This window comes from Pteropus vampyrus, unplaced genomic scaffold (genome assembly GCF_000151845.1).
Source record: "Pteropus vampyrus isolate Shadow unplaced genomic scaffold, Pvam_2.0 Scaffold195, whole genome shotgun sequence".
NCBI classification, from domain to species: Eukaryota; Metazoa; Chordata; class Mammalia; order Chiroptera; family Pteropodidae; genus Pteropus; species Pteropus vampyrus.
This window is the reverse complement of record NW_011888976.1, coordinates 1,898,163-1,911,526: the sequence shown is the minus strand read 5'-3', so window position 1 is coordinate 1,911,526 and position 13,364 is coordinate 1,898,163. Positions and strand designations below refer to the sequence as shown.

The 13,364-nt window shown below is 40.5% G+C and overlaps 1 protein-coding gene across 2 annotated transcripts in view; it reads right to left on the bottom strand.

Annotated features, from left to right (window-relative positions):
• The window catches only part of ARHGEF3 (Rho guanine nucleotide exchange factor 3), a 252,585-nt gene that overhangs the window by 32,517 nt on the left and 206,704 nt on the right, over positions 1-13,364 (bottom strand). For both annotated transcript variants that reach the window (XM_011371798.2, XM_011371799.2), the window contains one exon: positions 5,919-6,026. In XM_011371798.2, coding sequence (XP_011370100.2) covers positions 5,919-6,026 — 108 coding nt within the window. The remainder of the gene's footprint in view (positions 1-5,918; positions 6,027-13,364) is intronic.

The following is a 13,364-nucleotide window of genomic DNA, read 5'->3' as shown; positions in this document are numbered from 1 at the left end:
TTTCATATTGACTACCTTCCCAACAAGTCTATAGGGGAACAAATAACACAATCCATATAAGGATTTAATGGAGACCACTAATATATCATATTTTCTGTTGAGTCTGGGTTACATGAAATAATTTCCAGATCTAGGGGCCAGGGAATGGAGCATCAGAAGCTGTGGTTAACCAGAAGCTCCTCTTCGGCCACGACAATCTTCCCTGAGGGGATATGAGTTGGGAGGGGACTCATTTTCTACTGTGAAGTAGCCCAGTTGAATAGCATTACTAGGTGGGGCACCTACTGCCAGTTCCTGAAGAGCCCCAAGGAAGAGCAATGGCAACCTTTTCTAGTAAGAAAAGTGATAATAATAGTAACTACCAATTTCTGAGTATATTCTAAGTAATGCATAGTGTTAGGTGCTGCCGATACAAAGCAAAGTGTGACAAACTTGGCATACATGGAAAAGTTATGCGGCTCCTGGGAAGAGCCATCTTGTGAAGATGTCACAGTAGAGGGGAAAACTGTGTCAAGAGAGAGGGAGAAATATGACTATGAATCTAGAATTAGGATCTGAGAACGCAGAGAAGCAGGTCTGTCCAGGACAGATATACATTGAGAACAGAGGCCTTATCTCTAGTGATATCAATATGCTTCTTAGTGTTCACATCCCTTGACCAGAATTTTACCTCTGGGAATATAATCTAAGGAAAGAAAGAAATACAGATACACACAAGATTTGTGATCAGGATGTTTAAGCCGTGTCATCTATAATGCTGGAAAAATGGGAAAAAATATACAACAATGGAAAAATGATTAAATAAACTGGTATATCCTTTCAATGAAATATTATATAATATCCATTTAGAATCAGGTCTGTGAAAAATATTAATAACATAAAAGTATATTCTCACACTGTAGGATTATTTTAAGCCGTTAAGACAAAAGCAAGTTAAAAAACAGAACATATGATATGATTTTGCTTTTAAAAAATACACATGCAGGTATATAGTAAAAGAAAAGATTGCCTGAGTATATACCAAAATGTTCACAGAAGTTTTTTGGTGGGGAGACGCGATTACAAGTGACTTTTATTCCTTTTTCTATGCTTCTCTATATTTTTCAATTTTTTATGATGATGTTATATGACCAGAAAAGAAAGAACAATAGAAGGTACTTTTTTTAAAAAAGGACAAATGCCTTTAAAAGTCATTTGATATAGAGTTATTTAATATAAAAATATTCACAGCCTAAATATTCATTAATAGAGGAGACTGATTATGTAAAATAAATTACATCGACACACTGGAATAATATATACTCTGTCCATTAATATATTTTCAAAGAATAACGGTGATATAATATATCCCTTAAGCCACAATAAAATTCTCATTTAACTAAATGACAAACGGAGGATGAAAATAAAACGGATGGAGCAAAATACACTAGGTAAGATGTCAAAAAAAAAAAAAACAAAAAAGACAAAACAAAACTCAAGGTCAAAAGCATTAAAAGAAATAAACAGGATTATTTAACTTTAATCAAGGTGAAATTCCCCCAAGAGGCCATAACGATGATGAAGAAGATCCTTTACATACCTAACTGCATGGCTTGGAAATATGTGAGGCCAAGAACAATAGAGATGCAAGAGAAACTGATCACCCACAGTCCCTGTGGAAGGTTTCATCTCAAAATGAACAGATCACACAGAGATAAAGCTGGATAGACTCTAAGTCAAATTAGGCCCAGAGTGTGGACATTTGTAGTTATACCTAGAATAACACTGGAAGGAAATTATTGAAATAATAAGAGGAGTTGTTTTGAAGTGTGAGGCTACATATATTCTTCTCCCTTTCTCCTTTTCTGTATTTTTCCACAATGAACATATACTTTTATAACGGAAAAGAAATAAAGTTCATGTTCAAAGAGAAGGCAGGGCGCAATCACAGTGTAATGAGCACAGCAGTCCATAGCACTCGCTGGACTCAAATGAGTCCACCAGGTGTGCACAGCTGTGACGGGGAGGTGACTGGTTGACTAGTCTAGGGCAAGCTTGCCTTCTTCACTCCACAGGAGTGTATGCAGGCCCCTCTCAGAGCTGGGCCGGATTTTCCTCTCTGGCAGGCCAGTGAGGGGATTTATAGGCCCAGAGGGATCCAGACATCTGTGCTCCATCTACCAGAAGCATTAACCTCCCTTGTCAGAAGCAGACGGAGTGCCATGCAGTTGGCTGTCCCTCTCTGACTTCTACAAATGCCGCCTTTGTGCTGAGGCCCAAGCCCCCAGTCCATATGGGACACAGGGGAGGCAAGAGAGAACAAGTCCTGCAGTGTCTTGCTGAACTGCTGCTGCAGGGACCGCTCCATTTGTAACTGGGTTTTTAACCTTTTTGGAAGAGGCTGCCAGCCCCGAGCTCTCACAATATCCTCCTGGGCTAACCTGTGGTCTCCAGAGGAGCCAGAGGAAGGACTGCTAAGCGTTCCATTACTGGTTAAAGCATCGTGTTTGGGTATTGGGGCCTAAGTTATCTCTTCTCCTATAATAGAAGGTGCCCAACCTGAGAGACATAACTGGATATGCGAAGGGATACATATGACTGTAAGATGCCAGGAGCCAGGGAAACATGGTATTGTGGCAAAGAACGAAGCTGTTCAATCACAGACTTGATTTGTTTTTGGAAGTAGAACAGGTATACATGCACACATATGGGTAAGAAATAAACGACTGCTGAGAGGTTTGGGGCAGCCCCTACACTCTTTGTTCTCCATTCCTCTCCTTCTAGAATGGGCATCAAGACCACCATAAGCAAAATGGAAAAGAATGTGAAGTTGGCCCACTGAGTACTTTGGGGCCTCCCTCTTCCCCTCATCCTCCCGGCTCCTCAGGTTTCATTAGCATCCTATACTATTCTAGCTGGTAAGAGAAGCAATAAAGTCATGAGAATATTATTGAGATACTAGTACTGGAAATAATTCTGCAGAACTTGCACTGCATGCACCAAGGTGACTGACAGGGAAATATTTGGGGAGTGGGGCAAAATGGCATTCTTCGTGCTTTGCAGATCACCCTACAAACATGGCCGTCTTACTTTGAATACAACCTCAGGGGCATATTTCCTTTGGCTGACTCCCCAAGGACACGTTCACAACAGAAGCACACTGTTCAAGGTTCTCTCTGTGTCTGTGTGCATAATCATTATGAATAACTGTTCTGCATCTGCCAGGTTGTTTCTGTCCATAAATGGAGCCTAGAGTTAGCTAGTTATTATGATATTTGATAAAAGTAAATAAAAAAATTATTTTGCTACAAAAAACTGAGGTTTTAAAAACCAATTTCCACATGTCATATCCCTCACTCGGGTCTGGCTTTCTCATCTTTGCTTAACCTCAGTCTGTTCATATATAGTTTGATTTCTTTCTGTCTCAGTTCTGTAAGTCAAAACAAATTTCCAAGGTGATTAAATATTTCCTGCAGTGTTCCCTGTGTAGGATCTGTGTAGGACAGAAGTAGGAAAAAGAAACAAACGTTGTCTGGGAAGCTAAAGGAAAGATTGTGAAGGTATGACAATGGAGTAAGGGCTGGGCTGTGGTAGGAGGCAGAGGCAGTGCTTTCTCTAAACCCAGGAGCACAGAGTTTACAGGCTAGTCAAGGTGATGACAGTGACTGGAAGGGGCCAGGTGTTGAGAAGACAAATGAGAGAAGTGGGGACATTTGTAGGTGACAGATGTCTGGCTATGCAGGTCCAGCTCATTACTGCCATGTGGGAACACAGGCCTAGGATCATCAGGCCTTCCAATTCCTTGAGAGGTCAGAAATCCAGATTCTTACACGGACTGCTTTGATTTCCAAATGTCAGCTCAAAACACTGTGCAGCCAAACAAAATACAGCTTGAGGGCCAGATGTCAACTTTATCTAGAATGTAAGCAGCATGAGGGCAGGAAGTAGAGCCTGGTGCATGATGAGGGCCCACTCAATGCCTGTTGGATGAGTGAGACCCTTCCTGGGGCAGAGGGTGGACTGTCCTAGAAAAGACAACAGGAAGACATAGCTAGCAACATGGAGGTCTTGTAATCAAGAGGGGAAATAACTCCAGAGTGAATGAACTTGAGCCACAGCTACTGGAATGGAAAGGGTGAAATAGCAGAAGACAGGCTAAAGAATTTTCAAAAAGCAGAACTCAGTGCAAGACCAGATGTGCAGGACTAAGGCAGTGATGAATCTTACAAGGGGAGCTTGTGATGAACTTGGCCAGAAAGCTGAGGGAGACTGGTCACGGGGGAGAGAAGTTAAACACATTTTCTCCACTAGCTTCAAAGCCCTTCGTCTGGCTCCCCTTGATGCCCTTATTTTTTTCTCCTCTGTTCTCCCACAAAGGGGATCACGGGATACCCAGGGGCCCAGAAACCCAAGCACCAAGAGAAATAGAGCCAAATCTATAGCTAATTTTGTGATGAAGTATTCATTCAGGAGAAACTGTTAGCAGAATTAACAAAGGAATGGGCAGGGAAGGGTAAAAGCACTGGAGAGGAACAGCACCTATAGGAAAGCAGAGAGAACAGCTTGGGCTATGTGGAGTCGTGGCAGCACATTGGCTGAATGATGAGGAAGCAACAACAGGAGGGAATGAGAGTCATTCAAATAGTTCTCAAGTCACAGATTGTCACAGCATGGGAAGGGCCTTGGGTTCCAGTCCACAGTTTTCTTAATCACTCACAAAGTCAAGATAAAAATACTACAAAGAAAGTTTTCAGGACAAGTGAGGAATGGCAGACTCAAGATCATTTCTCAGCTAAACAAGGTGAGCCTTTTCATGGCATGATTTCAATCTACAAGAAGATTTTTATGATTATTTGGGTATAAGGTCTTAGACAAATCTCAATTTTCACTTTAAAAGGTAAACTTTATCAGAAGCTTTAGAACAAGAATAACTACAACCACTTGTTAACCAAATAATTATTATAGTAGATAATATTTACTACTTAGCTAACTAATTAGTAAATTACTGATTGCTAACTAAGGGCTAAGGCACTATACTAAGTCCTTTAAATGCCCTATCTTATAAATCTTTACAATGATTCTATGGAAGAGCTAGTGGCATCACCCCCAGTTTACCCATTAGGAATAAAAGCAAGACCTAGAGATGTTAAGTTATCTGCCCAAGGTGACAAAGTCTTTAAGAGATAGAGCTGAGGTCAGAACTGAGATACTTCACATCCAGGGCCCTTGTTCTATGCCAGAGATCAGCAAACATTTTCTGTAAAGGGCAAGTTAATAAATATTTTTGGCCTTGTAGACAATATGGTCTCTGGCACAACTACTCAACTCTGCTACTACAGTGCAAAAGCAGACATAGACAACGTATAAATATTTGGGCATGCCTATGTTCCAACAAAACTTTATTTATGGACAAAATTTGAATTTTATATAATTTTCACATGTTGTATCATTTGTCTTTTGCTTTTTCTCCCCAGCCATTAAAAAAAGTAAAACCATTCCTAGCTCATGAGCCATAAGATGACAGAAGGTGGGCTGAATTTTTTTCATGTACTGTAATTTGTAGATCCCAATCTAAGCCATAAAGCTCTCTTGCCCTCTGGCTCACGTCATGTGCTAGTTTCCTTGAGAGGCCCATAGATATTTTAGGACAAAACCTGTGAGAGTGCACCTGGATGGTGCACAGGACTCGGAAATACAATTGTGAGGAAAGACCTGACAGAAATGACTCCTCAAGTAACATCTCTAAGGACTCCGCCGTATCCCGTTTACAACTTTAAAATACCTCTTTCTTCCTTTCAGTACCCTCACTTGCTCTCTTCTATTGAAATAAATTTTGATTCAGGTCAGTCTGAAACCAGGGCAGGTTCTGGGTAAAACAGAAATGTCCTCTCCTACATAACAGGTTTGCTGGAGACATGAACCCACCGTGTCTTTCTTACCTGCAGGGTTTGGCCGAAGCGCTTCAATGGTGTGGCCTTCACGGGAGGGATGAGGTTTGCTAGTGATGTGACTCTGGAAAGGGGTTTGACCCGTTTATTACTAGGCTCCTGTAGGGTTAAAAAAAAAAAAAAGGAAAAGAAAATGTCAAGGTCAATTACGAAGACAACATAACTCCACAATACAGTCATGTCCCACTCCATGATCTGCTGGCTGCACGCCGATCTGTGGGATGTAAATGGTGCCCTGTCTCACTTCAGCTGTGTGGAGATGACTTGGCTTAAGAGCCAGGGAAGGAGTAACGGCAGGAGAATGTCAGCAGAAGCAGCTTCTGAGCAGACGGCAAATGGCCGGATCTGCTCCTTACTCCTCACTCCCAGTATCTGCCAGCTTTTAAATTGGGAAGATTCTCCTCAGTAAAACCATTCTCTCCAACTCTTCCTGTAGAGAAAAGCTGCCTCAGATTTCCCACCCAATGACCTTGTCAGGCAGCTGTCTTTTGACGCTTCTGGTTTCATCTTTTAAAAACCTTTTCACCACCTTGCCTGAAGCCACTCTCCAAATTTCTTTTATGAAACGGCTTTTCTGAAGCACAATGTTTCTTTTTCTAGTTAATTAAATTAAAAATTTTTTAAATAAGTTCCATTACTATCTCTTAAGAAAACAAATTTGTATCATCAGTATATTTGAAATGTACACATTAATACTTATAAATAACAACCAGACAGCAAAAGAAATCGTCTCCACATAAAACATATAAAAACAGGCTGAAAGAGAGAGATGACAGACCAAACACCTTACAAAGACAAAGAGAACAGTTACCCTTGCCTTCCTAAGCTCCATCTGACCTGTGGTAGATGCAGGACAGCACATGAAGACACCAGATTTTGCTGGAAAAAGCCAAATGTGCCAAATGTTGTGGCGAACCTCAGTCATTTCCAGAGAGAACCTCAAGACGCTCATCTTTCTTTTTCAGTCATTGCTTTCTTTCAAAGTTTCGAAGGTTAAGCCAGAACTTCAGATTCTCCAGGACATCCCTGCAGGGTGTTTTAAACATAGTAGGTCCTTGGAAAAATCTTGCCTGGATTTGGAATTCTGCCGAGAAACTCTCATGTCATTTTATGCCCTTGCCAGCCTCAGAAATCAGAACATTTCTTTGAAATAGACCCATCGTTTCTGCCATTTAAATAGAAAAATTAAAAAACTATGAGAAAAGCACAAAAACAATTCCACAACGTGGCCAGGAGAGACTTCACAATTTCCTGAAGCAGTGAAATACTTTTCCAAGACAGAGAATGAATCCGGGCTGCTGGGTACCTCAGCTTCTTGGCTTCTTGAACTGAACAGACAGCAGGAAACTCTCCAAACACTGGGAAGTCTCAGTTCCAAAATGCAAAGGATGAATCTCTCGACATGAGAGACATCACATCATAATTACTAAAGTGCTTTAGAGAAAGATCCAATAGCCCTGCTGTTTTCAGGTGACAGTGCCCTTCAGAATGCTCCCTGTCCAGTTCTTGGCTTCTGAGCATCTGTTCCCAGCAGAGGATTTAAAAAATATTTTACGTCAGAGCTGCACCACTGGCATAATGAACCCATACACACACACATACGCATGTACGTGCACACATGCACATATGCGTGCGTGTGCACACACACACATACACACACACACAGAGGTTCTTGAGCATCCCTGAATTTCTCTAAATGGCTCTCTGCCATGGGCTGGAAATGTCAGCATTGTGATATCACCCCCTTTGGTGACACAAACTGCATTGCAGCAAGTGAGATGGGAGATTTCCTGGGGAAGCAGGACTTGGTGTCAGATAATCCTGCATGTACTTCAGAACCCAGAGACTCTTGGATCTGTTTCTTTAATGGGTAAAGCTGCTGGGTCACAGAGTCTGTATCAGAATAGGGAAGCTAAAGGGCAAATGCCAATTGGGTTCTCTTGCTTTAAAAAGGAGCAGGGAGCATTACATGCTTGGCACGACAAGAGAAGATTCAGCTCTGTTTCACCTGCTGTGTCATCTTTTCTAAGGTTCTGCTGACTTTGCTGTCCATTTTACAAGACCCAGTTAGATGGGCGTTCTCTACGCGGTTACAAGACATATGCATGATGCAAATGCGTGCCCCTCTGCAGGTTGTGTGCAGTGATGCTACATGAGATTGTAATTAAAACTCCTTTCCTAAGGCATTGACCACTTGGAAATAAACTTCAGGCTGCTCTTTGGCAATTTGACATTCCCAAGTACGAAAAAGAAACTATTGCTGCATGATTTAGTGCTGTGATCCAGCAAAGCAGGCTGGTACAATTTTAAAACCAGAACATTTACAGGTTACTGGATCTATGGAGGTTTTATGCCTCACCCAAACGAGCAAAGTATGAATCACGGTATTTTCTTTGAGGGCTTCAGTGAGAATAAGAGATTAAAAAAATTCTTGGTCTAATTTGATTTTTCTTTTCCATTTACTCAGTATGTCTCCAGCTACATTTTACTGCTGTCTGAAAAGAGCCCTCAGGGAAAATGTTTCCAGATTCTAGTTAAATAGCTCTACTGAGAACTAGCAAATGCAATACCAGGGATGCTTTGGCGCTTTACAAAGGGATGACGGAATACAACCTGCAGAGGCTTCCCAGTCCAACAACTCAGCTGCCAGACCAAGCAGGGCAAGGCCAGTGTTAAACCCAGGAACAAGGTGTCCTGTTTCAAGTGCAGACACCATCCTACCATGCGATTTTAAGACAGGGCAAGAGGGCACCTCACCAAAGAGGGTAAAAAAGAAAGAAAAAGGCATTTAATGTTTTGTGTCAGCATCATTCTGAATAACAAGTTCTGTTGCATCTTTCCCAGGCCTTATAGCTTGTTGTTTTTTGTCTTATTGAACTGGCTAGGACCACTGGTGTACTGTGAATTACAAGTTAAGATCGTGGGTACATTAGTCTAATTCCTAAATCTAAAGTGATTCTTATGAAGATTTCATCATTAAGTACTATGTTTGTTGAGAGCACGGACAAGGCATGCTTTATTAAGTAGAGGAAGTGCCCTTTTATGCTGTTTGCTGTGAATTTTTATCATGAGTATTTAACTTTTATCAAATGTTTTCTCTTCATCTTTTCAGAGGATAAGAAAGTGGGGAGGAAAGAAAAAAGAAGCGAGAGGTGGGAGGAAGGAAAGGAGAGAATGAAGAAAGGCATGGAGGTCATATTTTTTCAAAAAGGAATTGATTCAGCAATTTAAAATATCTTTTGTGCTTGAATCAAAAACAAAGGGGAATAAGCACTCTATGCAATTTTATTTTTAATGTGGGTTTTAATTAAATAAATTTTAATATTCTTTCCCTGGGAGATACTATAATTTTTATCTTCTCATTTTCCCCAAGAGATAAAAACCAAAGTAGATTATTTGCAATGTAAGAAAATGACTATCATATCAATATGATCTAGTATAACTTTTTATTCTTTCAAAAATAGTTCCATTCTAATAGGCATGGCATACAGGAAACTCTCATTCATTCTCCCTGCACTTCATTTTTGCACCAGACAGGGCTGGGAACAGTAGGAGGTCTTCTGTATCACATCTGTAGGTGCCCTGAGACTCTACCCTCACTGAGCCATAAATATGTCCCAGGAAGTGTGAGAAAGGCAGCCATCAGTGTAGGGCTTGGACTGTTCTACTGCAAGGCAGCACTGCTCTTGGCTGCTCTGTACCTGGGCAGGAGCAATGGAGAGGAGAATCAATTATGCCAGCAGATGCTTTTGCCCATATGGCATCATTAAAAATGTCTTTCAAATGCTTGCAAATACCAGGAAAGCTTTATGCAGGGCTCCTGCTCACCCAGGAGTAGTTTCATCTACTCAGTAACCCTCTAGAATGCTTTTATCATCATATTAAAAAGGAAGTTATGATCTCAGAGTGATTGAGGAGCCTAGTGTTATTAAATAATAATAGTGAGCTAACATTTGTTGTAGGGACTCTTCTCAGTGCTTTACCGATATTTACTAATTTATTCCTCCAAATAACTCTGCAAGGCAGCTACTATTACAATCCTCATTTTAAAGATGAGGAAAGTGAGGCGTGAAGTAAGCAACTTGCTTAAAGTCTCTCAGCTTTAAACATAGCCAGGATTTAAATCTAGGCAGGCTGGCTTCAGAGCCCATGCCCTATACCAGGGCTTGGCTATCTCTTACTATAAGTGCCAGATGGTAAATATTTTAGGATTTGTGGGCTATTCAGCCTCTGTCACAACTACTGGTCTCTGCCATCAGCTATAAACAGTATGTAAATAAATTAGTGTGATTATGTCCTATTAAACCTTTGAGCATAGGCTCAGTTTGCATCTTCTGGAGCTGGAGCTGGGCATGCAGGGTCCTCCCTTGGTGAGCAGGGGATATATCTGACTTACCTTTTATGTGAGTAAACCCCAACCTACTGCATTTTATTCTCTTAACTTTCCAAACAAATCGGCCCAAAGAAAACACAAACTTTCCTTGACCATTAATATATACAAATAAAAAAATGATACAATGCCTGAGATCTGCTTCAAAGTAGTATGGGGCTGGGGAAATGGATGTGTAGGAAATAGGATTGATCATGGGTTGGTAATTGTCAAAGTTGGGGGCTGGGCACAGGAGACTCAGTGTATAGTTCTATCTATGGTACATGGTCAAAATTCTCCATAATGAAGATTGTTTTAATGAACAACTTTTTTTGCAATTGCCCCGTGGATTGCGGACTTGGGGCGGCCGGTTTTCTTTTAGGTTTTTTCGTTCGTTTTTTGTTGGGGCCTTGTTAGGAAAGGCTCTTAAGGGGCCTTTGCTTTTATTTGGAGGAATTTTGTTAAATTGAAAAAAAAATCCCACTACTGAATTTCAATAATTCTCAGCTAATATAGACCAGAATAGGGAAAGGTCCACATAGCTGGGAGAGCTACCTCAAAACATTTAAAGATGGGCAACATCACAGAGAGTCACCATCCCAGCCACCAGACTTACTGAAGTCTGATTTACTCTACTTACTGTTTTGTTTTTATTTGCTCTCATTAAGAAACCCAACAACAGGCTCCCAATCACTGAACTCCACGACATAAAACAATCTGGTGGAGTTCGACTCTGATATATCTTAGAAACATACAGAGAAAACAGGGGCCATTCAAGATCCAACAGCACGTGGAGAGGAGACCTCTGTTCTATTGTTATTTATTTTAGTTCGTGAGTGTGCTTTGCTTTCCCCATAACTGCCTCCCAAATTCATGGTTTTCTCTCCATTCCCACAATAGCGCCACCTTCTACTAAGAAAGCTAAGACCTCCCATCCTTGCCAGGCTCTCTCTCACTCTGCCTCTCTCTGGTACAATAAATGTCAAGCTCATTACTCAATGATTGCCTCAACTTTACCACCCCCGTCCTTAGGGCCAAAGGGCGGTTCACACTGTTTTATAGTTTATGCCCTAGGCTCTCACCCTTCGAAATTTCTAGGTCACCACAAATATTCTGGTGTTCTCGCTTCCTTTGACACTTCCTATTGCCAAAGCCTTCCCACTCTTTTAGGGTCTCTCACTGATTCACTGGCCAATCCTTTTACTTCTGCCTCTGCCTCTTTCCAAGACATAAGTTTTACTTCAAATGGCCTCACTTGACAGCTTACTTTGTATCTCGCCCCTCAAAGAATTCCTGCAGATTCTCCTTCCTGGTTAATGTTTGTTCCTGACTAAATAATTGAGAAACACACACATACATATAAAATAAATCCATCTAATCATCGATCTATCTATTGTAGCCTGGCTCTCATACTTACTGGCTGGATGATCTTGGGTAAGTTACTTGCCCACAGTTTCTTCAACTAAAAATGGGGAAATAATCATCTCATAACATAATATTGAGAATTCTGTGGGCCAGAGCTACCATTTACTGGGAACTTACAATCTGTGTCAGGCTTTGGACTAAGAGCTTTACATGAATTTGCTCATGGGATCATCGAAACATCCTATGAGAGAGCTAATATCATTATCTCCATTTTACAGATGAGTAAGCTGAGGTTTGGTGAGCGTAAGTATTTACATGGGTCACATATCTCAGGTGGCAGGGGCAAGATGTGAGCCATATACTGAACCATACACCTCTGCTACACTATTCTGACTAAGAAATACTATTCTGTTCAAGAGATAAGATGAGCACATAGCACAGTGCTTTGTGAAAAGCAAGCTCTCGATTCACAGTCTGAAATAAGACTAAAAATTATTTTTACTAGATTATTTCTTCTCTCCTTCCCCTTTGCCTCTAAGAACAGGTGACTTTGTCTAATCATTCAATGAATGAACTTTTAAAAAATAATTTGAAATAATTTTAAGATAATTTGAAATAATTTTAGATTTACAGAAGAGTTGCAAAAATAGTACAGTGTTCCTGTGCACACTTTACCCCACTTCCTCTAATGTTAACATCTTATATAACCATGCTACACTTATCAAAACTAAGACATTAACATTGCTTCATTATTAACTGAACTATTAAAGGAGTTATTGGGATTTCACCAGTTTTCCCACTGATGTCCCTTTTCTGTTTCAGGATCAGTTTGTCTTTCATGACATTGATATTTTTGAAGAGTGCTGGTCAGTTCTTTGAGAATCTCTGTAAATTTAGATTTGTTTGATGTTTTCTCATGATTAGATTCAGATAATGCATTTTTGGCACGAATACAACAAAAGCGATGTGCCCTTCTTGGTACCTCATATCAGGGCACATTATGTCACTGTCTCTTATTACTGGTGATATTAACTTTGACCAGTTGGTTAAGGGGGTATTACCAGTTGAATTCTGCCCTCCACCTCAAAAAAGATATGTTGAAGTTCTACCCCGAACCTGTGAATGTGACCTTATTTGGAAATGGGATCCTTATAGATGTAATCAAGTTAAGATGAGGTCATACTAGATTATAGGGAGACTTAAAACCAATCACTGGTGTCTTAATAAGGGAAACGAAGACAGAGACACACAGAGAGAACGCCATATGATGACAAAGACAGCAATTGGATGATTCGTCTACAACCCAAAAAACACCAAAGATTGACAATAAATACCAGAAGCTAGGAAGAGGCAAGAAAAGATTCCCCTGTAGGTTTCAGAGGGAGCGTAGCCCTGCCAAGACCTTGGTTTCAATTTCTAAGTCTTCAGAACAGTGAGAAATAAATTTCTGTTATTCTAAGCCACCCAGCTTGTGGTACTTTGTTACAGCAGTCCCAGAACACTAATACAGATAGTATCTGCAGGATTTCTCGATTGTAAACAGTACTACAGTAGTCCCCTGTTATCCATGGGAGATAAGTTCCAAGACCCCAAGTGGATGCCTGAAACATATATATATATATACTATATGTTTTCCCATAGATACATACCTGTGATAAAGTTTGATGCCTTTTCCATCTTAACTAAGCGCTTATATACTGAGG